The following is a 22,462-nucleotide window of genomic DNA, read 5'->3' as shown; positions in this document are numbered from 1 at the left end:
TGGGTGTGGGTCTTGGTGGGGAGGCCTTTTGTTAAGTTCTCAGCTGGTTATTGTTTTGCGCTTGATTACCGCGTGACGCTCTCGTTGTTATTAAATTAAGTAAATCCGCTGAGGCCGATTGCAAATGTTTGAAACATTTGAATTCCGTTGGGCTTGAGCTCATTAACGGCCCTGGCGAATGGAAAATCATAATTCATTCTGGGTCTGATTATTTCGAATGAAGCGCGTGATGTTTGTCAAAATCGTAGACTCTTATCGGCCGCGTGATTGCCAACGCTCGCCTCCGCATTTGTTGGTATGCGACGGGGAGACGGGCGATCGCCCGGTGGTCTGATATAGAAATTTCTGCCGGCACGCGCTCGGCTTATTTTGATTTGATTTGATTTTATTCGTTTTTCCATTTCCGCGTGTCGACGTTCCAAATGCCAGAGCACACGTCGCTCATTAATAGTTATTGCGTGTCACGGGATATTTATTCTGCCGGCTGCTATTACGTCATGCCAAATCAGCTGATCGAGTGCGAGCTGTGCAAACAAGCGGCCATTATGGGCCACTCCCATTTTGATTTTTTTTTTAAATTAAAACAAATTGAGCAATTCTTTTGGGTCGCTCATCAGGAGCCAGAAGCCATTAGCAACCTTGTCCCGATTGCTCTTTATTCCGAACACACAAGTCGAAATTTGAATTTTCCCACCACAAAATAATTTGAAGGAAAAAAACAAGTTCCCAGTGACGTCACCTGACGTGTCTCCGTCGAATCTTAAAAAATAATGAAAAGGAAAAGTGTACAGAAGCGACAGAGGGAACCTTTTTTTTCCATTACGAATTCGTATTTTTTCCCGAATAGCCGGCGTTTGAAAAATTGAAGAATTCCCTTAAAAAGAAAATAGAAAGGCAAAAAAAAAAAAAAAAGGGAAAAGGTCCCGCGTGTGTAGGGGAGATTTCACGTTGGCCGGGAACTGCATGAAAAAAAGCTTTCACTTTTCTTCTTCTTCTTCTTCTTCTTGTTATAAAACGTCAAACATTCGTCTGACTGTGCACAAGCTGGATCTCTATCCGACTCTCTCTCTCTCTTTTGTCTCTTGGGGGACTGGCTATTTTGCATATCGCGCATCTTCTTTTAACTCGACATTTTCACAAAGATCAAATAAGAATTCTATTCGGGTTGTGTGAAAAAAAACCGCCATAAAATAGCTTTCTCCCATTAAATGTGACTTTTTTTCCCCTCTCCCGATTTAAAACGATAGTAATCAAGAGGAATTATTCTCTCACCTGCCTCAAAATATGTGGCCCCTTTTTCCTTCTCATAAAAACGGAATGAATGCGCAGAAATTTAAACATCCCGCCCGAAAACAAAACAAAAACTAAGAACAATAACGACCTTATTTATACACGGCCAAGTCCAAATCCCCCGCAGATTCTTATCTAAAAAAAAACAACAACAACTAAATAATAATAACTTAAATTCAAAGGGTCGTGAAATAACAAAAAATAGAAAAAAAAAAACAGCAAAAGGAGAGAAAGGTGATTGTCCGACCGGTTGCTGCTTCCAACTTCCTATCCAGCGGCGCATATTATTCGAGACACATCCATGCCATGCTATGAGCTTGCCTCCACGAAATCACACATGTGCCTCCGCACCATGGAAACAACTTTCTCTTCCTCACACAAACACACACACACACACACACACAATGCAAAGCAGCAGCAGACGTCCTCTCTCTCTCTCTTTCTATATAGCTACAGCACACAGAAACCGATTTGGTTAGTTCGCATTAGAAGAGACACTGGTGCGTGTAGTACAATGACTATGCGTGAATGGGTCTCTGCGGTCCTGGGAATCGAGCCCAGGGGCGATACCCCGCAAATAATAGCCAAAAATCGCCTGATTGTATTTTCCCCCTCCAATGTTAGAATTGTTTCTCATTACAAGTCGGCACTGCTGGCCGACCGAATAATATAAGACATGTGTATATGTGTGTAAAGCCAACACAAGTGCGAGTTGAAGGCGTCCAACGCGGTTAGTGGGTCAGCGCCACACGCCGATTGCGTTCGGTTCGATTTATCGTTTCCCTTTTTCTTTTTCTTCGGGGCCGGATTCACGAAAAAAGCTATTATTCTCAATTGTTCCCCAAAGAGACCATTAGATTTGACGTCAAATGAAAGAGGGGAGGACCTTGTCTACCAGGAATGGCTCTGGACACTATTGACCTGGCGGTCCGTGGGTTTATCCCGCTAGTTCTTTGCGTCAACATTTTTCTTTTTCTCTTCTCTTAAGAAAAAAAGCAAATGTTTAACTCCTCGCCGTAGGCAAAATCACGGAGTCTATTGCGAAATTCCATCCTGTTGAGACACTGCAGAAAAAATTAGACACTTTTTTCGCTTGGGGCGGGCAATGTTACGAAAGAGACGGCCGGATATCCACGATCTACTTTGCGTCTGCAGACAATTCCCATCGTTTCCTTTTCGAACGAAAAGGATGTCCCGAATAATCCTGGTGCTGGGGTTCGACACAAGTGGCAACCGTTTCTTTCTAATCGGCCAACGACTCGCTGTCAAATATTGAACCCTATAGTCTCTCTCTCTCTCTTGCATCAGATGACAGATAGTCTGAGACTCCTACAATATGGACAACCAGTTTCATCCGCTTTCCATCGGTCCCGTTGGGGGGGGGGCTTCCTATCCAATGTAACTTTGTTTTAAGGTCGAACACGGCCCATTATTACCTGGCGTGTTTTGGGTTGTTGCTATCAACACTATTCAATGTTGTTTACCGGGTTTATAGTAACTGCGTGGCCATTGGGCTCCACATTGCGTAATGCTCGAAAGAAAAAAAGCCGCGGCTGTGCCCGTCGAGCGCAATTGATTCGTCAAAGGCCGAAAAACAATGACTCACTCCATTTTCCCTTTTCTTGGTTTTTTTTTTAATGGTTAGGGAAAAACACCTGCGCTAATTCGGTCGAAAAAAAATTCAATTTGGATAAATTCAACCGGATGTAGAGACACACACACACGATAGAAACAGTATTGCTTTACCTGTACACAGCGCCCACCTTGTTCTTTTCTTTTTTATTAAATTTAACCCCCTAAAGGTGTGCTACCTTCTTCTTTTTTTTTGAAATCTTTTACCTGCTCTTCTTCTTCTTTTCATTCCAGTCGGACGTGGTTTTTTATTCTTCATGAACTTATCTTATTCTTCTTCTTCTTCTTCAGGGGCCTGGAGGCGTTGCTGGTTCGGGTCAGAATGGGCTGATGCCCTCCTTTGGAGGAGAATATGGGAGGAAAGAAGAAGGTGGCGGCCATCAGGGCTCTGTTTTTGTCTAAATAATCACTAAAAAAAATTTGGGGGAAAGAAGAAGAAAACCTTGACGCCGGTGTCGAATATCGACCTCCAACTTTGGCCAGGATGAGCCTGTCGGTCAGCTGAACTTGAATAACAACTGAAAAATAAAATAAAAACCAGTGTAGTGCGTGAGTAGCGAGTCATGTCGAAACTATGCCGGACGAACCGTACCGTAGTTGAATCAGCTTCCGTTTCATGATTGAAAATCCCACCTTTTTTTGACGGTCGCTATTAGACGTTGCCGTTGGAATGCCAAACTGCCTCGACTGGATCGACAGTTCCCGGGAGAACGGTGGGGGGAGGGTAGTACACTAGCAGTAGCTGCTCTCTCTCTCTCCTGACTGTTCTATTGGAACTTATAGAGAGAGTCGGTGGTGTGACTGTTCAGTTACCGTCCGACTTTGGTCGAAACCAGACCAGCAGTTGATTATTTCTTCTGTGACTTTTGCTTTTTCTTTTGGTTTTGGTTTTGGCCAGCTCCGAATTCAATCCGAATTGTACCATTGCTTTCCTGGTTTCAAGTGCCGACGTTCAATTACCCATTTTTCAAGTGAAGTGGTTCCCTTGTCAAAAGTGTCGTCTCCAATCCGAATTTTCCCTCGTCGAGAGGAGACAGAAATCATCGACAGTGTCAAAGTTCCTCGGTGAATTTGCAGTTTAGTTTTTACAGCCTCGTCTCTCTCTATCCACTAAATTTCATTCTTAAAATCGAAATCATTTCCACGTCATGGAAATAAGTCCGAGAGGCAGCCGGACACGCCGGCGATCCATCTCCAGGTAAATTTTAAATGTATTTTTTAAAAATCATTTCATTTGGGAATTCAAAGAAATTTTAGTTTTTTTGGGGGGAGGGAGGGAGGGAGAGACGCGGAATTTTCTCTTCTCTTTTTTCAAAATTTGTCTTGACAACATTCAAACGTGAATAAAAAAGTCGAGTCACGACACACATCCGCTTTCTCTCGCTGCACCGAGCTGGAAGATTTTTCTTGTTTCAAAGATTCTTCTCTCTCTCTCTTATTTTTCTACTTTGACGCCGGACGACACAGCAAGAAGAAACGCTGTCGTCCAGAAACTGGATGCCTTCACTACTTTGCTCTACAGCCCAGAAAAAATGTTTCAAATTGTCCAGCGTCGGATAATAAAATAAAAAATAAAAAAATAAATTGGTTAGCTTCGAAATCATGTAGGTCGATCCTATTTATTTCAAAATCTTCGTTGGATTATGAAAGAGTAGTCGTTTCGGGAGTGCAATATTTTACATCGTCGAGGTCGAGACGTTGCCTACTTCGGCCAGACATTTCATTCCCCCCCCCCCCCCAGCAGATGAATTTTGTGTAGTGGAAAATGGAAGGATATTTTGAGGACGTTCTAGTTGACCCTGTGTACAACTTCTTCTTCTTCTTCACCCCATGAAATCGGAGAAGGAAAATCAAAGGCAACTGGTTGTTAGTCTGGTAGCGGCCCCGAGGCGGAGATTTTCATACACACACACTCAATGTAAAAAAGGGAACTCACAACAGACTCCAAACTTGTCCGTTTCCTAACCCTCACATCTTACACCTGAGGCTCAGGTCCAAGGTCTCCATACCTGGGCCTCCCATCATCACCCACTGGACGGTCAGCACTGGGAAACTGTAAACATAAGCAATTCCCACCCAAAAAAGAGATTCGCAGTTCGTTCCCGGTTACTCCAATAAATAGCACCCCCGTTGTTAGAGGTTACGCAAGGGAACCCGCTTATCTGTCAAACGAAAAATCTAGTCGAAAGCTGTTTCAATTTATTGAGGGACGGAACGAGGTGAGAAAGAAATAGAAAGATTAGGGAAAATCTGAAATCGAATTTTTTTGTGTTTCCCCCCCACCCCTCGTCTCGGGGGTTTGATAAGAAACTTACACCGTCATGTGATCGAACTCCCTTCATGATTTTGTCTCGAGTCTGTTGTCCGCTCCCGTTACGTGACGAGGCCCAGTGTTCACGAGCGTCTCGAGCCCATCGCCCACGCCCGTCGAGACCCACAAGCGGGAGAGAGATTCAATTTGGAAATTCAAAGGAATCCATCATCATGTGAGTAGAAATTTACGGGAGAAGAAAAAAAAAACAAAAAAACAAAAAAGAAAGTTAATGACGGGGATAGTTTCGGATAGTAACCGATCGGCCTTTTGCTCATCTCTCAGCTTTGTGCTTTATTTGGGAGGGAAATTTAAACAAAACAAAAAGGTTTTTTTTCTTTCTTCTTCTTCTTTTGACTACTACCTGATGTTGTTTTGATCCGGTCTTCTTCCAAGGCTTCACCGGCTGATCTGGGAGTTGGATGTTGTTAATCTCCAGAGAAGAAGACGGGGAAGAAAAGAGAGAGGATTGGGCGGGGGAAGGTTAATTGAGGACAAATTCGTTGAGTGATTCACGAGAAAAAAGAAATATCATAGAAGCGAATGAAAGGGAAAACGGCGAGAGAAGTTTGGAAAAGTCGGAGGGAAATCAGGGTCTTTGACTCGTAGGTTGAATCGATTGGGCATAGACAATGGGTGTACAGGTGAATAGAACAGGCTCTGTGTGTGTGTGTGATAAACGCATGACGATTTCCTTGACGTGCCGCTACATAAACCGTATGAGATGCTTCCTGATAAAGAAGTCGAAAAATAAATCATCGATTGTATGTTTAATGTTTGATTTTTTTCCTATCTGCCTGTCGATTGTTTTTGATGCGCCCAGGGGAGTCGGAGTCATAGCCACGACGATAGCGACATTCCTGAGATCGGTGGATGCCAGCAGCGGAGTGATCGGCGGGCATCATCCCAGCGCTCACGCCCTCAGCTACATCCTGTCACCCCACAGTCTGCACAATGGCACAATCGGGGGGTCTGGAGGACAGTCACTGGAGTATGGGGGGTTCACCGAGGAGAACTTTGAAGGTGAGTCTCAGCTTCTGTCAGTACCAACTGCTCTGACGACTGACTTAATGACTGAACCTTGAAACAATACAAATGTGATTAAAATAACTTGTGTAATGTGACAAGAATGTGTACCGATTAAAAATGATGAGCCAACAACCACTCCAATGACTTAAAAGCTCACAAAAGATTACACCTATTTCGTCATTGGACAGAGGAAGTCTTTTTTATGTTTTTATCTCGAGAGCCGTGAGTGTTAACCGGCCGTTTAACTTGGCGTGATGTCAATCTGACTCAAAACTCACGTGATGCCGTCACCAGAGAGGAAATGCAGACGAGAAACTGCCATCCTGTCGCATTCCATCCCGTTTGCCACGTTCAATTGAATTAATATAATTTCAGTATTGCACAAAGTGACGAGTATTTCCTCTGACAACTGCTTTCTTTTTTGTCATTTTCTTTTTCGAACAATTGTTTGTCGTCTGCCAGTTGTTTACCCAACGACCCCTCCACCTACCGGCAGAAATGTGCCGAAACAATCAATTCGAAATGCTAATTTTTCCCAAAACATATTTCTCCTATTCTATTAAATTCAGAAATCGAAGCGATTGAATCATCCGTTCCACCTGGTCAACCACCTGGTAATCCAGCTCAGACGGTCATCGATATCATAGCCGTTTTTGGCGCCATGTTTGTCGCCGCCGTTGCCATCATCCTCATCACCGTCTACATCAGGTGAGAGTTATGAGCTGCTACTTTGCCTTGACCCTATCCCCGCGCCATCATTACGCAACGCCGGTGGGAACAAACTTTAAGCCACCGCCAGAGTGTAGCCAGCAGTTACGGAGAAAAGCGTCACTCATTACCAGGAATTCTGTGACAGATGAGAATTGAAAAATCTGATATTTAAGGCGACCACAACGCAGTTTCATCCTCGAGTTCAGTTTTAAGTGTCGTCCTGTTCGATTCTCCCCCCGATTATCTTTTCAAATTCGTCAAGACATTTTTGAGTCAAATCGCCATTTTGGCTTGACATTTTCGTTAGTTAACTCACGTAATGAGCGTTGCTCTTGAGCCCCCCACGATCACAGCCGATTGCCCGCCGTTCGATTGGTGGTCGATATCGAAACTTTTCTTATCTGCCTTCATCGGCGATTTCCATAGTTGAGCCTGGGCCATTTCCTTGTTGTGTCTAGCAACGACATGAGTCCGTCCAAGTCCCCCAAGAAAGTGGCCTTCAACTGCAAAGAAGAGGTGGTCATAACGGCCATCGAGGAAGAGCTGACCAACGAGGAAGACGAAATCCCGCCGCCCGTCGAGACTAATAATAACAATAATTCGACTTCCTCGTCGACTGTCGGGTTACGTAAAGAATTCTTGCGGCTAGAGAGCCTCGTTAGGTGTCACGTCCAGCATCAATGGCACCTGTCCATCGAAAATTACAGGTGTCTTATATCATTACTTGTAGAACAAATAAACCTTGGACGGTCTTTTTTCGAACCAAATGATGATGAATTATGTCTTTGAAAAAATGTCTAAAATGGCCTTTATTCTTTATTGTTGATGATTAGCAAATTGCGCAAGAGGCAGTCGAGTGCTTTATCGACACCCGACGCGGAAGCGGCGTCTACCTCGCCATCTTCTGACTGCTCGGCGTGTCCTCACAGTGGCGATCCCGGAAGCCCCGCTTCAATCGCCCAATTCAACAAGGAAGTCCAGGTAAAAATCAAAATTCAAACATTTTCCATTTTAAAAAATACTCGTTAATCCTTTTTACATTTTTGGGATTTAAATTTTCACGTCCTTGTCTGGTCGTTACGTGATGACCAAAAATCGAAAATATTCGATCACATTTTTATTTGCCATCTCTCGCTCTCTAAAAAAAGTCACATGATTTTTATTTTAGATTTTCAGTCAGGTGATTTTTGTAACAGAGCGTGTTTGTCTGTTAGATAAGACTGTCAAAAGATAGTAGACTTTGTTTTTGTGTCAAGGTTTTCCCCTCCTTCGTTATTTATTCTGCTTTTTTGTGTGTGTGTGTTTTATTTATTTTTAAATAATAAAAAAAAAATTAATTTATTTGTCATCTAAAGGACGCTTGGAGCGCTATCGATTTCGGACAGAAGCCCAGCCTGTGGCGCAAGACTATCCGCAGCGTGATTCTTCGGCTACGCGGGCAGGAGCAGCACAAGGTAAAAATTTAACGTTCAATTTCGCCACATTTTAAATGCTAAAATTAGCGCGCCACGTTTCCGCCTTGAGCATTTGCAAATCTCCGAGGTTGTGCACTACGTCCGGGGAATTTTTTTTTAATTCTACGGAATATTTTGTTTGGTCGCTCCTTTGGGGGAATTTTGAAGAAGAAAAAAATCCAATTATTCCAAGAACTTTTTTGTGTCTAATTTTTTTTAATGAAAAAAATATTAAAAGATTCCCGTTATGTATTTATTTTTTGCAGGATGTTTACGTCATGCCGCAGCACCTGAGGGATCAGCTCAAGCAGATGTACGTTTACTGAACTCTCGCGGCCCGGAGCTTTTTTGAATTTTCCTCAGCCCTCCTCTACTTTCAAAAAGTATTTTGGCTACGCGATATACAAATAATCGGGGGCCCGCCAAATTTTCCCCTTTTTTTTTAATCAAACGAACTAAAAAAAAAGGAAAAGATTTAAAAATTTAAAAGAGTATTATAATAACTACGACAAAAGAAATTTTTTTAAAGAGAAAAAACGTTACCTGAATGTATACAACTTTGTACATAATAACGAAAAAAAGAATGCGTGAAAGGAATGTGAGAAAATAATCGTGACAAAATATTTTTTATGCCGATCGACATTTTTAAAAGATTTTTTATTTCAAAAAAGTGAAAAAAATAATTAATAACAACAAAAAAATTCTCTGCGACATCTTTTCCCTATTTGCGTCGAAGAAGGAAATGGCGAGAAAATGAAAACTAATTTACGTATTTTTCCAAATGTATATTCAGTCGTCGTGTACATGTGTCCTCGTGAAATTCTGTACAGTCCCCCTTTTTTATTTTTAAATATGTGCGTGTATGTAAAATGTGGAGACAAACCGCGTTCAAAATATGTTTCAAATCATTTTTTTTGACAGAAATGGATTACAGAAAAATGCGAAAATTTTTTAAAAATGCGCCGAGTCATTTTTTCTATTTTATATTTACAATAGAATGTTTTTTGCAAGAGTCAATAGTGAGGAGGAGAAAATAACGATTTTTGTTTTTATTGTGGTTGGCTCTTTTTGTTGTTGGATATCCGGTTGGCGCCGAATTCAAATGGATACGACGGATGTTTGACATAATGACGAAGGAATTCAAAGCCAAACCTCCTCACTATTGACGACTAGTCAGAGTTTACTGGGGCCGGAATTGGGTAAAAGTTCAGCGGTGGGCGAGTCGTCGAGGACGGCGTCGTCGACCACGACGCCCAGGGAACTAGGCTGCGGTCCGGCGCTCCGCAACGGAGCCGAAGAATTTTTCCGACTGAGCAGAATATCCGACTCGTAGTTGAAGTGGACGACGGCCGGTTCCAGGAGGGCCGAAGCCCCTCGCTTCTGTAAAAGACTCGATCCGCCTCCGCTGCCCGTCGGGCTGGACGGTCCGCCGGCGGCGGGGGCCGTCCCGACCGAAGTCGCCGCTGCCACCGAAACCACAGCGGCGGCGGCGGCCGACGTCGCCACGTTACCGTGACTGAAATATCCGCCCGGCTTGGGTTTGAGGTGCGGATTGTTGACGCCCATGTGGACAATTTTCATGAATTCCATGTGACCGGCCAACTTTTGTAATTGCTCCTAATAGCAAAAAGAAAAAAAAGAAAAAGAAAAGAAAACAAGAACGGCGCGCTTGGCATTAGCATATGCGAAAGAACCGAGAAACTTCTGGGGGAAAAATAAGCGCATGTGTGTCTTGTGTGTGGAGTCACTAAAAGAAAAGAAACAAATGAAGGACGCGGATGGAAAAAAATGGAAAAACCCAGAGTGTGGATTCAGCAATTCACTTTTTGGCTGTTGCGTTCCAATTCAAACTGAAAATAAGAAAGATAGAAGCCACCAGACAAACAAATATGCTACTAGACACACGAAATTAAATTGTCAAATTAAACTGTCAAATAATGAAAACAAAATGACTATTTAGTATGAATACTATATACCGTGTGCGTCTATTTCTCTCTCTTATTATTTCTTAATTTGAGGGCCTTTTTGTGAGTTTTTAGCTACAATTGTGTTAGACAGTCAGCAGTTTGGATATCTCAGCCTGGATATAATAATAATAAATTACAATTGACAAATTACATTTCATATTTTTGGTTTTTGGCGCGAGAAAGTCAACATTTTAAATGAAATCATTTCGGGTCTTTTCGAGGGTCCAAATTTCCTAATGGAACAAAACCTTTGCATGATTTAACACAGTTGAGTTTCAATCATATTGTTCGTTTTTGTCACTCGAATTCTACGTCTATTTCGCCTGATTCTTATGCGCTTCGCCTCGGCCCTTTGCCCAAACCAAATGTGGGAACCGGATCGCCTTGTTCCAGTCCGACCATTTTTGGGAACTTTTTATGTTTTTGTTGTTTTTTTCTTTATTTTAAATTCCCACATATATGGAAAGTAGATTTTATTTTTTTTTTGTTTTACTTTGAGTTCTTCATTCTCGCGGTAGAGGTCGACGGGCTGGTCGTCCGGTTCCGGTGGATTGCCGGAGTTCTCCAAGTTTTCCGTCATCCCTCCGCCGACAAGGACTCCGCCGGGTCCTCCTCCGCTGCAGCTGCCACCCAACCCGCTGGCCAAACTGAGTCCATTCAACGAGAACGAGGCCGTCACACCGCGGGCCTTGGTCCGGGCGTCGTGCTCGTCTCCTCTCCCCATCGCCACCAGATAAAACTGACAAAAAATTTGAAGAAAATTAAATACAACAATTTTACAGTTTGTTAAAAATATTTTTGTTTTACCTTGGGACCAAAGACCAAGGCAATGGTGACCGTGGTGCTCATCTGAGTGCGGATGAAACCCAATAAATATTTCATGTCCGGCCCGACGTTGGGTAGCAACAGCAAACTATGAAAAAATCCGGAAAATAATAAAAATGGGAAAGTGTCTGAACATTTGTTTATTTCGTATGCATACTGGAATGAAGCGAAGATGATGTTGCTAACGGCGATGTTGTAGACGGCCCACGAAATGTGTTTGGTCTCATTGAAATACGTTTCGGCCCGGCGGACAGAGTAGCAGACGTGAATTCCCCACATCAGGAAAAACACCTCGCCTGCTCAATTAAAACATAAAATATTTCGTAAAATGGAAAAAAACAAGTTAAATTGTTGGTCCATTAGCTGGTGGGGTTAAACAAACAATTGTATTTCCAGTCTACTCTCACTCCAACTTAATTAATTACGTGTAATACTGGGATTGATATCAATTGCGCTTCTCTGGCCGTGACATAAATACCCTATCTAATAGACTGTGACGTTGCGAAATGAATCTGCGTCGTTGCAATTAGCTCTCTATCCTATCCTACAACTGATAACAATTATAAGGGTTTGGATTCAACGTAAGAGTTATTAATCGCGAGTTGAATTCAAATCTACCGCCTTAATTAGAAAACCGTAGGAAATTTTTTTCTTTATGGCGCGACAAACTGTAAAAGCGTATCAAGAAAAAAGGAAGAAGTTGTCTCAAATTTAATTTTTACTTTAAAGAGCACCGAAAGTTTATTTTTATCCGTTGTTATTGGTCATTTTGCTGATCTTCACGTTATGTTAATTTGGTGGATATTAGAGCATTTTAAGTTGCTAACTCAAGTTTCTCCATGTAGCTTTGTTCATTATAGTTATAACGTACATTTATTCTACTGAACCTGCCTTGTAAATAAGGCAAGGCCCTAAATATAATGCATGCGAAACATTGTGATATGTTAAAGTTTCATTAAAATTAAAACCCGTTATTCAAGCGAATGACGCACTGTGTGTGCGTCTACAAATACTGATGAACATTATTCGTTAGGAACATCAACTCATTGTGATGAAATCGACCAGCTATTGAGTTGAATTATGCTAGGCAATGTTATCAGCAAAGTTCGTGAATCGACATATGCAAATTTTGAATTGACTGAGTTGCACCATCGCGAACGCTCGTGGCGAACGCTCGGCTATGAACGGACGAGAGAGTTGGAGCAACATTGCCCGCAGTGATCTTTACAATCTTTGCACAATTATTGCAGGAAGTGTTAATGATAAATTTCCGTCATTTCTTTCATTTTCGTTTCCCCCCTTTCGAAATTCAAGGTTTCTCATGTGAGCGTTATTGCTTCAATTAACGATTTAACGCTACGTTTCATCAAATTAGTTTATCCGTTGCCACCACACGAAGCGGATTCACGTACGGCTGCTCAATTTCTCACATCTCTGTCAAAGAAACGATATTGGCTTAGAACAGAATAGTTCCTTATTAATCGCATTATGTGAAGGTTCCCCAACGTCTGCAATACTTGAGATTTACAATTAATTGTGCACCTTATTTTAGTCAAGGTGTAAAGTTGGCATGTAATAAAATTCCCTTGCTGGACACGAAATGACTTTCAGGAAAGTGAAGACCCACGAAAGAAAATATGTCTTTCGATGTCTTTTAATCTGAATGTCAATCACCAGCTCAATTCATAAGATGCTTTGTTTAATGTTGGACCATGTTCGTTAATCGGAATGTTTTGATTTGAATAAACTTCTATTCAAATCGTGGCGCAGGACGGTGCCCGATCAACACGAACCGGAAGAAAGGCGTATTGTTGGATGCCTGTAGGGATCGCCATAAATTCAGCGAGTCGATTATTATTATTTGAATATCGCTGGGTTTTTTTATTCGCTTTTCTTTTCATTAGATTGTTGGTAAGCGTTAGTAAGATTTCTGGTTATCGTGATTAATAATAATAATTTAAAAAATGAATGAACACTGATTGAAATATCAATTTTTATATAGTCAAGTGTAACAATTTGATTTGAATTATTACGAAAAGACACTGAACAAATGTACCGAATGACGTCGCCATCCGATATTTCGGTTAGTCCACCTTCATATTCTCACATTTATCGGCCGAGAATGTTGCAGAAATGCTCGCTCTAATCCATTAATAAAAAGCCTATGCAGCTACCGATTATTCATGGCTCATGGGATGAATTGGGCTTCACTTACATCAACGCCTTTGGGGGGTACGCGAATAAATAATTTCGAAACTTGATGTAAATTAATCCAATCCCTACATGAATATCTATACGAAATATCATCTTGTATGAAATGTGCAAGGTGATCCGCACTGTCGTACAAAAAATATAACGACAGTTAATCATGTCTTCGTTAAAGCTCGCTAATGGAATCACAGAATGTGACCGTTATTCCGAAGTAATAAACAAGGAATCGCTCTCACCATCTCTTCTATCGTTCATTTGTACTTTAAGCGCCCCAGGGATACCGCTAACAATAAATCCGGTTCTTATTATAACTACGTCATAATACTATCCAAATGAGACCGATGTATGAATAATACGAATAATATTCGTAATTCAAATTTAAAAAAAGATTGTGTCATTGTTTCATACCTATGGCCAAGCTGTGATCCCACCAGTTGTAGGTGCATTGCGTGAACTTCATGGTGGGCCCGGTGAGGATGTACTCGCCGGTGGGCGGATCGCTGGCCGTCCAAGCGCCCAGGTAGACGGTGGCCACCAGCATGATGGGCACCATCCACTGCAGCAACTGCTGGTCCGTCAGCTTCAACTTGTGAGCGGATTTGACTCGGTAAGTCAATGAAACCCTGGCCGGGGTTCAACAACAATTTTTGGTGTTATCTTTTTTTGAAAAAATTCTTTCTTTTTCTTTTTCCCGCCTTTCTTTTGAATCGAAAATTCTAATTTCGTTTGTACCTCCAAGTCTTCATTAAGAGTGAACTGAAAGTGATGCAGAATCCCATGTGACGGGTCCACTTGGTGGCCACGCAGGCCGGCGTGTTCAGCTCGGGGAAAATGGCGGCCATCTGTGTGGCGGATATGCCGGCGGTCAAGAAAATCAATTTGCCAGCCAAGTAGGAGAAAACGGCGAAATGCATCAAATGTGAAATTTACCTCGGCGTACATGATGGCGCAACCGAGTAGCGTGACGCAGAGGAAAGTCGGGCTGGCCACTTTGAAGACTTTGAGCCGGCGGTATTTGTAAACGGCGCCCATCAGGGCGATGGACACCATCACCCACGTCATCGAGATGGCCAGCAACACGATCCTGTTTCCGGGTTGATTTTTTTATTATTTCATTTCTATTTTTTCTATTTTATTAGACAGGGAATTTGATGTGCCAATAATAAAAAGACAAATACAAATCAACCAGTTTGCCAGCATCATGCATCCAGTTTCTTAAAAAAAAAAAGTAAATAGAAAATAGAAAACTAGTCCGGCCGCTTTCTTCTTCCTGCTGGTTGGGAGAGCTCTTGCTCTTCTAGACTTGATCTTTTTGACCCCTAAGATGTGACGGACGGGAAAACAACAAGGGCGGGCACCGGCACCCGCAGGACTCACGCACGCCACCAAGAAGCTAAAGGACAGCGCGAGAAAAGAAAAAAAACCGGACGGTGCGTCTCTAAAGAACAAGAGAGGAGAGTTGGAGTGCGTGACTGGACGCACGTACGCGGCCGGCTCCTCCACCTTTTGTCGATTTTCCTTTTTTTTTTTTTTGGTTGAGGTTTCTAACCGGCCAGCTAGTATATACTATATGTATAATTATTATTCGCCATCTAATAGCGGTGGCAACCTCTAACGACTGTGTCAAAGTCATTAGGTAGGAGTTGCTGGGAACTGATGGCCAGCACGTAGACGTCAAGAAATGGTTTACGACCCTACCGTCACGTCGTCCTCATTCCGGACGGGAGGATTTTCTCACAAACGTGGCGGGCAAAAGATCTATTGGACTATTAAAGTGCGCCATATCGGACACGCCCGCCCCACATAAAACGGACATTTTCCTAATAAAATGCTAAGGGGAAAAAAAAATACAAAAAAAAGGAAAATGAAATTGATTGTGAGCCATAAATCACCTGAACGGCCAGTCGTAAGGTGCCAGACAGGGCGAGTCGTCGACGCAGAGGTCGCAGCCGGCCGAGCACGGCAGACAGCGATACAATTGGTCGTAGACTTGGCTGTTGAACGTCAACTTGTTCCGGTACGCCACTGTCCATTTCAATTGAAAAATTTGAAATCAATCGGAAATCAATGAATTAAAAAATTGGAATTGACTGGGAATTTACATTCGACGTGCGATCCGTTAAACGTGGCGTTTTTCAGATAAGGCGAATAATAGCCGGGCAGGCAGGTGCAGGTGTAACCGCCACGAATCCAGCCGTAACCTCGTTCGAACCGGCACTATAATATTTAATGATTCAGCATTCCCAATTCATTTATTCAATAGGTATCATTTGTTGTCTCAATTAAAATTACCGTGCTGGTCTCGTGGCATTTGTGGGACCCGGCGAAATGGGCGACAATTTGCTGCTGGTCAGACGAGTCGGACGGCCCGTCGTCGCATTGATTGATGTCCATCGAAGAGACGGACACGTCGACCGTCAGCAATCCGTCCAGTCTGTACCAAAAACCAAATCATTCAAATATTATTTTAAAATATCCAGCTGGACAAAATCAAGAGAAAATCAAACCGGTCGGCCGAGGAAATGGTGCTGGACGAGGCGCTGGTAACCGGAATGGAGTAGGTGAGTGTCCAGCGGCGGCTGGAACACTGGTAGTAAGGAAAAGTCCACCATCCGAGAAAAGTGACGTTGGACGAGTTGATCATGAACTTGTTCCAGTTGCCGGAAGAGGAAGTCGAGCGGAAGGGATCGTCAAACCAAGGGAGATCGCTCAGCGCCGCGTTGCCTAGCGACGGGACGCCGGAGGGATTGACGGATCCGCCCGCCTTGGGCAACGTCGTCGACTAATATGCCGGACAGTTTTCGAGCAGATTCCAGTTCAGCGGAGCGTCGGAATAAATCGTTTGACATTTAACTTGTTGACTCTACCTGCTGGATGGAAGCGTTGCCGCCGGAGTTGGCCGTGTCGCTGACGGCCGGCTGCTGGACGTAATCGACTTTGAGGGAAGGGTCGGCGTAAGGGGAGGCCGGTCGGCTGGCGTGAGCCATGAAAAGCAAATTGACGGCGTTGCTGTTGCTGTTGGCGGCGCCTGACGAGGACGTGGCCGGCTTCGTGAACGTGACCATCCGTGACGCCTCGATTGTCCGCTCACTGCGCACGGCGCTCCTGATCAGCAGCTTCAACAATTCTGCAAAATAATCAATTATTCAATCAAATGAGATGCAAATTTTCTTTTTTCAAATTATTTCCTCCAAATTTGGTGGAAATAACCAACTCGAACGGGATTTATCACTGACGTAAATCAGCAGCAGCAATGACCCAGATAAAAAAAGGTGGACATACAGGCGGACATGTGGACTCGGATGTCGTCCAGCAGCACATTTTTATATTTAACGACCTTCACCAATATAACAATAATATGGAATTAAGTCGACAACAAACGACACAGCCAAATAGGAACCAACGACGTCATTTTATTACGACAGATTTATTTATTTTTATTGTTATTTTTGCTCCCGGCCGTGGCCCTTGGACTTTTCACCGTAATGAACAAACACAATAAAATGGAGTGGAGAGAGAGGTGTAACGCAATAAACCAGTTATTTGCGTTTCGCTCTTTTGTTTTGTTTTAAATAAACCGCTGGAAATGGTCGACTTGTGTTAGCGGAGGGGGGAGTTAAATCAACGAAATTTCGCCGCGACGTTTAAAAAGAGAAACTAATGATCGAATTTCTTGTTTGGAAAAAGAATTGAAAAAGGATTTGCCGAAACCCGGGATCGAACCAGGGACCTTTAGATCTTCAGTCTAACGCTCTCCCAACTGAGCTATTTCGGCCATATAAATCAGTTACTTTTTTACATAATTAATCCACCTGGAAACTTCTTCATCTTGTTTGACATTCACTCGATCGATGGAGACACATATTCATTCGCTTTTCTGTTTGTTTCTGTTGAATCCCCGCAGCCAGTGATTTATTCATCAATGCGAACCGACGAGTCGTTAAAAATTTGAATGGGAAGAAAGTTGCCGGGTGACGGTCGCCATTGAAATTTCGCCTATTGCAACTTACATAAGCGACGCTGTGTGCAAGTAGATTGGCTTTTTTTTAAATCTATCCTTTCCTTGGAAGCCAAGAGGTTAACTTATTGCTAAGGGGCTGTGCTGTTCTTTCACCTAGGGGATAGTCAAACAAAAACACAAAGAACTTGTAGGGGGACCTCACGGGATCCGCTATCGATCCGCTGGAAAATAAAAAGAAGAAAGAGGAAAAACGGAACTAGAAAAATAGGGACGACGACGATGAAACGAAACAAAATCAATTGCATGTTGCGAGGGAATTCGACCCTGAAAAAAGCTAAATAAAATAAAATAAAATAAAAGCGTAGAGATATCCGAGAGAGAAGCGGTTAGAGCGCCGGAAGGGATAGCTATAAAGGTCTTTGATCTCTCTCTCTCTCTCTCGGTATAAATTACCACGTCACATACAGGAGCAATAAGGGCCGGCTCTGCTGCTACTCTGTAGATATAAGTACAGCAAGAGGGGGCAAAAGCTTTTTGGGCCGTCGTCAAATGGCATCATAAGTCACTGCTTGTGTCTCTCAAGCTCTGGCTTGTGTGTTGTTGTTGCCTTGGTAACGGCTCATTTCATTTCCCAATGATTAAATAACCGGAGAATTAAAAAAAAAAAAAAATCAAATCAAATAGAAAAGTATAGAGAAAAACGAGTCGAACCGGACCCCGACGTTCGTTGTTGCAGGATTTCCATTTACATATCAAAATTCTTATAATAATAAATTTGTAAGGAAGTTCAAGTGAACAGTTCCTGGTAGGAAATGAAATTGGCCAACATTTCTTGTCTGGATAGATTTAGAAAGGGAAGCGGTCCAACAGCTGGATATTTTTATTTTATTTTTATTTTATTAAATTTCAAACTGGACGGGCGGCGAAAGCCAAAAAAGATCAGACTCTGTAAAAAAAGGAGATTGTGTGTTAGAACACAGCAGTGTACCTTGATTGTCGAGTTGTCCGAGATCTTGTAAGAGACGGGCGAGCATGTCGGCCTTCTGGCGGGCCGGCTCGAACCCGTCGACTCTCACCGTGACGGGCACCGATCGGAATTGCTGAGAAATGCAAAGTGAGCCGAGGTTTCCGGCCGTGACGTCACCAATCTCGGCCAGCAGCTCGTCCAGTTTCTCCGTCTTGCTGGTCGGACTCTATGCGTAGACGGACGGGCAAAAAAAAAAGTTTTTTTTCTTTATTACAGACGGATATAACAATAAAAAAAAAAGATTATTTTTATTATTTTGATAGTTTCTTTTTGTAATCGTTTCCCTTTTTCTCTAACGGCTCGAATGGATCTGGCGGGCCAAATGACCCGTCGTTTATTGCTGGCCGGCCGATCGACTGTATAACGACACGTGTGACACTCGCCAATGTCTTTAATTGACATCAAACTCTCTATATATACTGTATAAAACAATTATTTCTTTTAATATATTATCTAGACCTTTTGTTGAGACTGCTGGACGGTTGCTGCTGGACTGTTGAGATCTGCCACCACCAGCAGGAGAGAGGACAAACAGAAGAGGATCGAAGCCAACAAGGACATTTTCGTCGAAATGAATTTCCGCGCCGAGATTTCCAAAGGGCCGGCCCTGCAAATCTAAATACAAAGCAAATGATAGAAATGCGCTCTGGCTTTGATAGAAATAGAAGAGCTTTTAAGATGCTGGGCCCACGATGTCTAGATCACAATGACAGCGCGGAGAGCAAATAATGGACAACTTTTTTTTCCAATTTTTCTACTTTTGCCCGTCTTCTTATTTTTTGATTGTATATTTCGGCCGGGGGGAAAGGAGGGGGAGAGATGGCGGAGTCTAAGAAATGGGAACGACGCCCAGTTTTTCTTTTGTGTGTCCGTCTCTTTTGGTTGTGTGTGCAAAACGCGTCGCCAACAGAAGCAGGGGCACGGAAATATATCTATATATACGGATATACTACGTATACGTATCTATATGGCGGCGGCCACTATAAATATCGATCCGTCATTTTCGCCGTTTAATAAATAAATCCCGGCGCTCTCGGTTTTCATCATATAATAATGATAATACAATTCTTCCCCCCCCCCTTTTTTTTTCTCTCTTATATTATGTGTAGACGGGCTATGTGTGGCTGTGTGCTGGAGATGGTCCGCGAGCTATAAATTGACGATATACTCGCCATAATCCATCAATTCTCCCTTTTTCTTCTTCTTTTTTCTTTTTTTTTTTCTTTTCTCACCCACACACAGACACACACAAATAAGTCACGGATCATCGCAGATACTCGATCCCTATTGGCTGCTGTGGTTCGTCCATATCAATATATATCTCCCACCCCAACCCCGGGGTGGTGATGGTGATGGTGGCTGCTGGTCTAGCATCTAATATTATGAGAAAGAAGACAAAAAAAGAAGGAAATTCGCGTTGAAATCATCATTTTTCCGTCATCAGCCGGCGGTGATGGATTCTGGCGAGCAGGAAGTTGACGATATATGCATTTCCGTTTTGATAGATTTTGATACCCGCCCGCGCAGAGTTATTCGTCGGTGTGGCTCTCTCTCTCTCTCTCTCTCTCTTCCCTCTCTTTCCTCTCATAGTGCGGGAAAAAGAAAAAGGAATCGATTATTGATTACAAGAGGAGGGGGGTTAAGGGTAGAGAGAGAAAGATAGAAGGGGGGCGACTGCTTTCGTGAAAAAAAAACGGACGAACGGGAACGAAGCGGAGAAAGGAGAGTTAGAAAGAGTCAAGTCTCGTCCATTGGGGAGCTTTTTGTGAGAGCTGATGTACGTCTACGAGCTCCGACATATTCCCGCTCTGCGATACAAGTATAAATGATTCAGCGCTAGCTGCTGGATGGATGGAATCTTTTTTTCTTCTTCTTCTTTTTCTTCTTTCTTCCTAATTCCCGCTGTACATACCATTCAATCCTGCGATAACACCCCATCCCATCCCATCGATCCCCAGCACCATGTACACATCCGCCATTCTCCCAAAATGGAGAAAGTAATTATAAATGTCTAAATATATATCTAATAAACGCGGAAATAAATATTGCTCTTTTTTTGGCTTTCCATCTTGACTGTGCTGTGCTGTGCTGTACTGTGCTGTGCTGTTTATATCGTTTATAAAAGGTGCTGGGCATTTCAACCGATGGCCGGCCCGTTTATTGTATACACATCTATAGCTATCTCCCAACTCTGTATGAAAGTTGTAAACAGTTGGTGGGGTGTAAACAGGACAGGGGTACATATATAACAGAAATAGAAACAATATATCAATTCCCAGTATCAAAAGGAGCGTCATAAATGTTTAGAGATTTTTCGATTTTCTTTTTTTACCTTTTTTCTTTCAAGAATTTGTTTTGGGTTCAATGTACAAGTTCCAGTGTGGACTTGCTTCCGTTGATGTCCAAGTCTAAGCTGATGGCGATCACTTTTTGATGTGTGTTGGCTGTCTCTGGGATCTGATTGCAATTGGAAACAAATGGCGCACTGCTGCTGCTGGTGATATAATACTATAGGCCTATGTGCTGAGCTGCTGGATGAATGTCAAGGTGATGGGCAGGGAGAGAATGGAAGGCACTGGTGCTGCCAGACAGACAGACAGACAGACGGACTGCCGTGCACCAACTGGAGGCGGACCAGCCGACGATATCTCTTTTTCCTTCTTGGGCTTCTTCCGCACTCTGACGATGATATCCGCACCTCCTCCCGAGCTCCCGACGTTCTGGCGGAGCTAGGCTCCTCTCCTCTCTCGCCCACCACCGCCACCGCCGCCGCCACCCTCCACGCATCTTCGCACACAGCACAGTATAGCAGCAAGATTCCAGAACGAGCGGGGCATGCGCTCCTTTGCTGTGCCCGTCTATCACACGGAAAAGAGAAACGACGGATCAAAATAAAAAATATATATAGAAAATAATACAATCAAAAGTCAATTTTTATTCTTTCCTTGTATAGGCCTCTGTAATATGTCTACATACAGATGAGCGAAGAAAAGTGATGCCGAATCGACCGATATGTTATGTTGTATACAGTACTATATAGATCGGATACATACACATACGTATATGCGCGCTGCGCTGCTCGTCCAATAATAATATGATTATTATATATTCCCATCGACCAAACATTTTCATTTATTTTGGCTGGCACGTTCACCGTGACCTCTGGGCTCATTTTTGGGCCTGCCTCCCTTTTTGGAATAAATGCTTGAATGTAGCCCTTGTTTTATTCGTAGCTATCGTTAATTATACATGCGCCTATAGACCACCCTAATAGCCAAGGCCCTGCAAATAATCCGGCGCCTATGACATCATTTAGAGCGGATTACCATCAGAATTGATCTACTAATAATATAGGACGAGAGATACTGGGCGACACGAAAACAGATTAACGGTCGCATTAATAACAATCACCGGCCTCAAATGTGCTGTGTGGTGTATAGATCCTTTTGTGCTGGCATGCTGTTGCTGTCCATTAGCTGTGGCCTCCTGTCAAAGGATGGATCGCGCCTGTACACATACAAAAGCAGCCGATGATCCGCCACGTTTACAAGAAGAAAGAGGAGGAGGGCACGATGGATGGATGGATGGATTGCACAGGATTCAGACAGCACAAGAGACTCACACACACGCACATAGGTCGTCCTATCCCATCTCCTTTCGTTTTGATGCGAAATATGGCCGGCCAGCTTAGATAGATAGTCTACGTAGATATAATAAAAACGATGATGGGCGAGGTCGCGCTAATGGCCTATTTACTCGAGATCGGCTCTCTTGTGATCTTTTCGGTCAAGTCGCCAGATCTTTTGTGTGTGTGTGTGTGTGCTGTGTGTGTGTGTCCTTTGCTGGTGCGACGACCTGACCCCCGCCACCGCCCGCCGCCACCGGCTGGACGATCAAAGAGAGAGAGAAAATGACGTCACACATCACCCACTACATAATAACATATAGATAGCAGGGAGAGAGTCTAGAGAGAGGGGACAGAGGACACAGAATGTAATATCACAAATTGTAGCTCCGGATATAGGTAGGTAGAGAGAGAAGGAG

General features: G+C 43.1%; 2 protein-coding genes, 1 long non-coding RNA gene and 1 other non-coding gene across 6 annotated transcripts; 1 reads left to right on the top strand and 3 right to left on the bottom strand.

Moving 5' to 3' along the window:
• Positions 1-3,436: 3,436 nt before the first annotated feature.
• Positions 3,437-9,378, top strand: LOC124194001. Of its 2 annotated transcripts, none has more exons than XM_046588008.1 (6): positions 3,437-5,408; positions 6,057-6,256; positions 6,832-6,970; positions 7,807-7,954; positions 8,329-8,427; positions 8,694-9,378. In XM_046588008.1, the coding sequence occupies exons 1-6, from the start codon at positions 5,263-5,265 to the stop codon at positions 8,751-8,753; spliced, it is 792 nt and encodes a 263-aa protein (XP_046443964.1). In that variant the 5' UTR covers positions 3,437-5,262; the 3' UTR covers positions 8,754-9,378. The 2 variants fall into 2 exon arrangements, with proteins under 2 accessions (XP_046443964.1, XP_046443965.1); XM_046588009.1 differs by having other exon boundaries at positions 3,472-4,120.
• LOC124194005 lies at positions 5,346-6,783 on the bottom strand. The gene is made up of 2 exons (XR_006874557.1): positions 6,371-6,783; positions 5,346-6,313 (listed from the first exon to the last, which is right to left on the bottom strand). It is a non-coding gene; the product is annotated as an uncharacterized LOC124194005 (long non-coding RNA).
• On the bottom strand, positions 8,960-21,135 carry LOC124193998 (probable G-protein coupled receptor CG31760). Of its 2 annotated transcripts, XR_006874553.1 has the most exons (16): positions 20,751-21,135; positions 18,878-19,033; positions 18,380-18,584; positions 16,298-16,557; positions 15,938-16,212; positions 15,723-15,864; positions 15,533-15,647; positions 15,323-15,455; positions 14,361-14,514; positions 14,163-14,272; positions 13,839-14,053; positions 11,377-11,515; positions 11,202-11,307; positions 10,888-11,133; positions 10,404-10,507; positions 9,931-10,044 (listed from the first exon to the last, which is right to left on the bottom strand). XR_006874553.1 is itself a non-coding variant. In XM_046588003.1 (15 exons), the coding sequence occupies exons 2-15, from the start codon at positions 18,977-18,979 to the stop codon at positions 9,601-9,603; spliced, it is 2,646 nt and encodes an 881-aa protein (XP_046443959.1). In that variant the 5' UTR covers positions 18,980-19,033; positions 20,751-21,135; the 3' UTR covers positions 8,960-9,600. The 2 variants fall into 2 exon arrangements, 1 of the variants encoding a protein (XP_046443959.1); XM_046588003.1 differs by lacking the exon at positions 10,404-10,507 and having other exon boundaries at positions 8,960-10,044.
• Trnaf-gaa lies at positions 17,133-17,205 on the bottom strand. The gene has a single exon. It is a non-coding gene; the product is annotated as a tRNA-Phe (tRNA).
• Positions 21,136-22,462: the final 1,327 nt, after the last annotated feature.

The sequence above is a fragment of the Daphnia pulex genome, chromosome 5, assembly GCF_021134715.1.
Source record: "Daphnia pulex isolate KAP4 chromosome 5, ASM2113471v1".
Taxonomy (NCBI): Eukaryota; Metazoa; Arthropoda; class Branchiopoda; order Diplostraca; family Daphniidae; genus Daphnia; species Daphnia pulex.
This window is presented reverse-complemented; position numbering and strand designations above follow the sequence as displayed.

What these genes read in the sequence shown, in the direction of transcription:
- LOC124193998 (XM_046588003.1), bottom strand. Translation starts at nt 18,979, where the DNA reads ATGTCCTTGTTGGCTTCGATCCTCTTCTGTTTGTCCTCTCTCCTGCTG. An exon ending in CGGACAACTCGACAATCAAG is followed by an intron (nt 16,558 to 18,379) that starts GTACACTGCTGT and finishes ATTATTTTGCAG; the next exon opens with AATTGTTGAAGCTGCTGATC. An exon ending in ACCATTTCCTCGGCCGACCG is followed by an intron (nt 15,865 to 15,937) that starts GTTTGATTTTCT and finishes TTTTTGGTACAG; the next exon opens with ACTGGACGGATTGCTGACGG.
- LOC124194001 (XM_046588008.1), top strand. Translation starts at nt 5,263, where the DNA reads ATGATTTTGTCTCGAGTCTGTTGTCCGCTCCCGTTACGTGACGAGGCC. An exon ending in TCAAAGGAATCCATCATCAT is followed by an intron (nt 5,409 to 6,056) that starts GTGAGTAGAAAT and finishes TGATGCGCCCAG; the next exon opens with GGGAGTCGGAGTCATAGCCA. An exon ending in AATTCAACAAGGAAGTCCAG is followed by an intron (nt 7,955 to 8,328) that starts GTAAAAATCAAA and finishes TGTCATCTAAAG; the next exon opens with GACGCTTGGAGCGCTATCGA.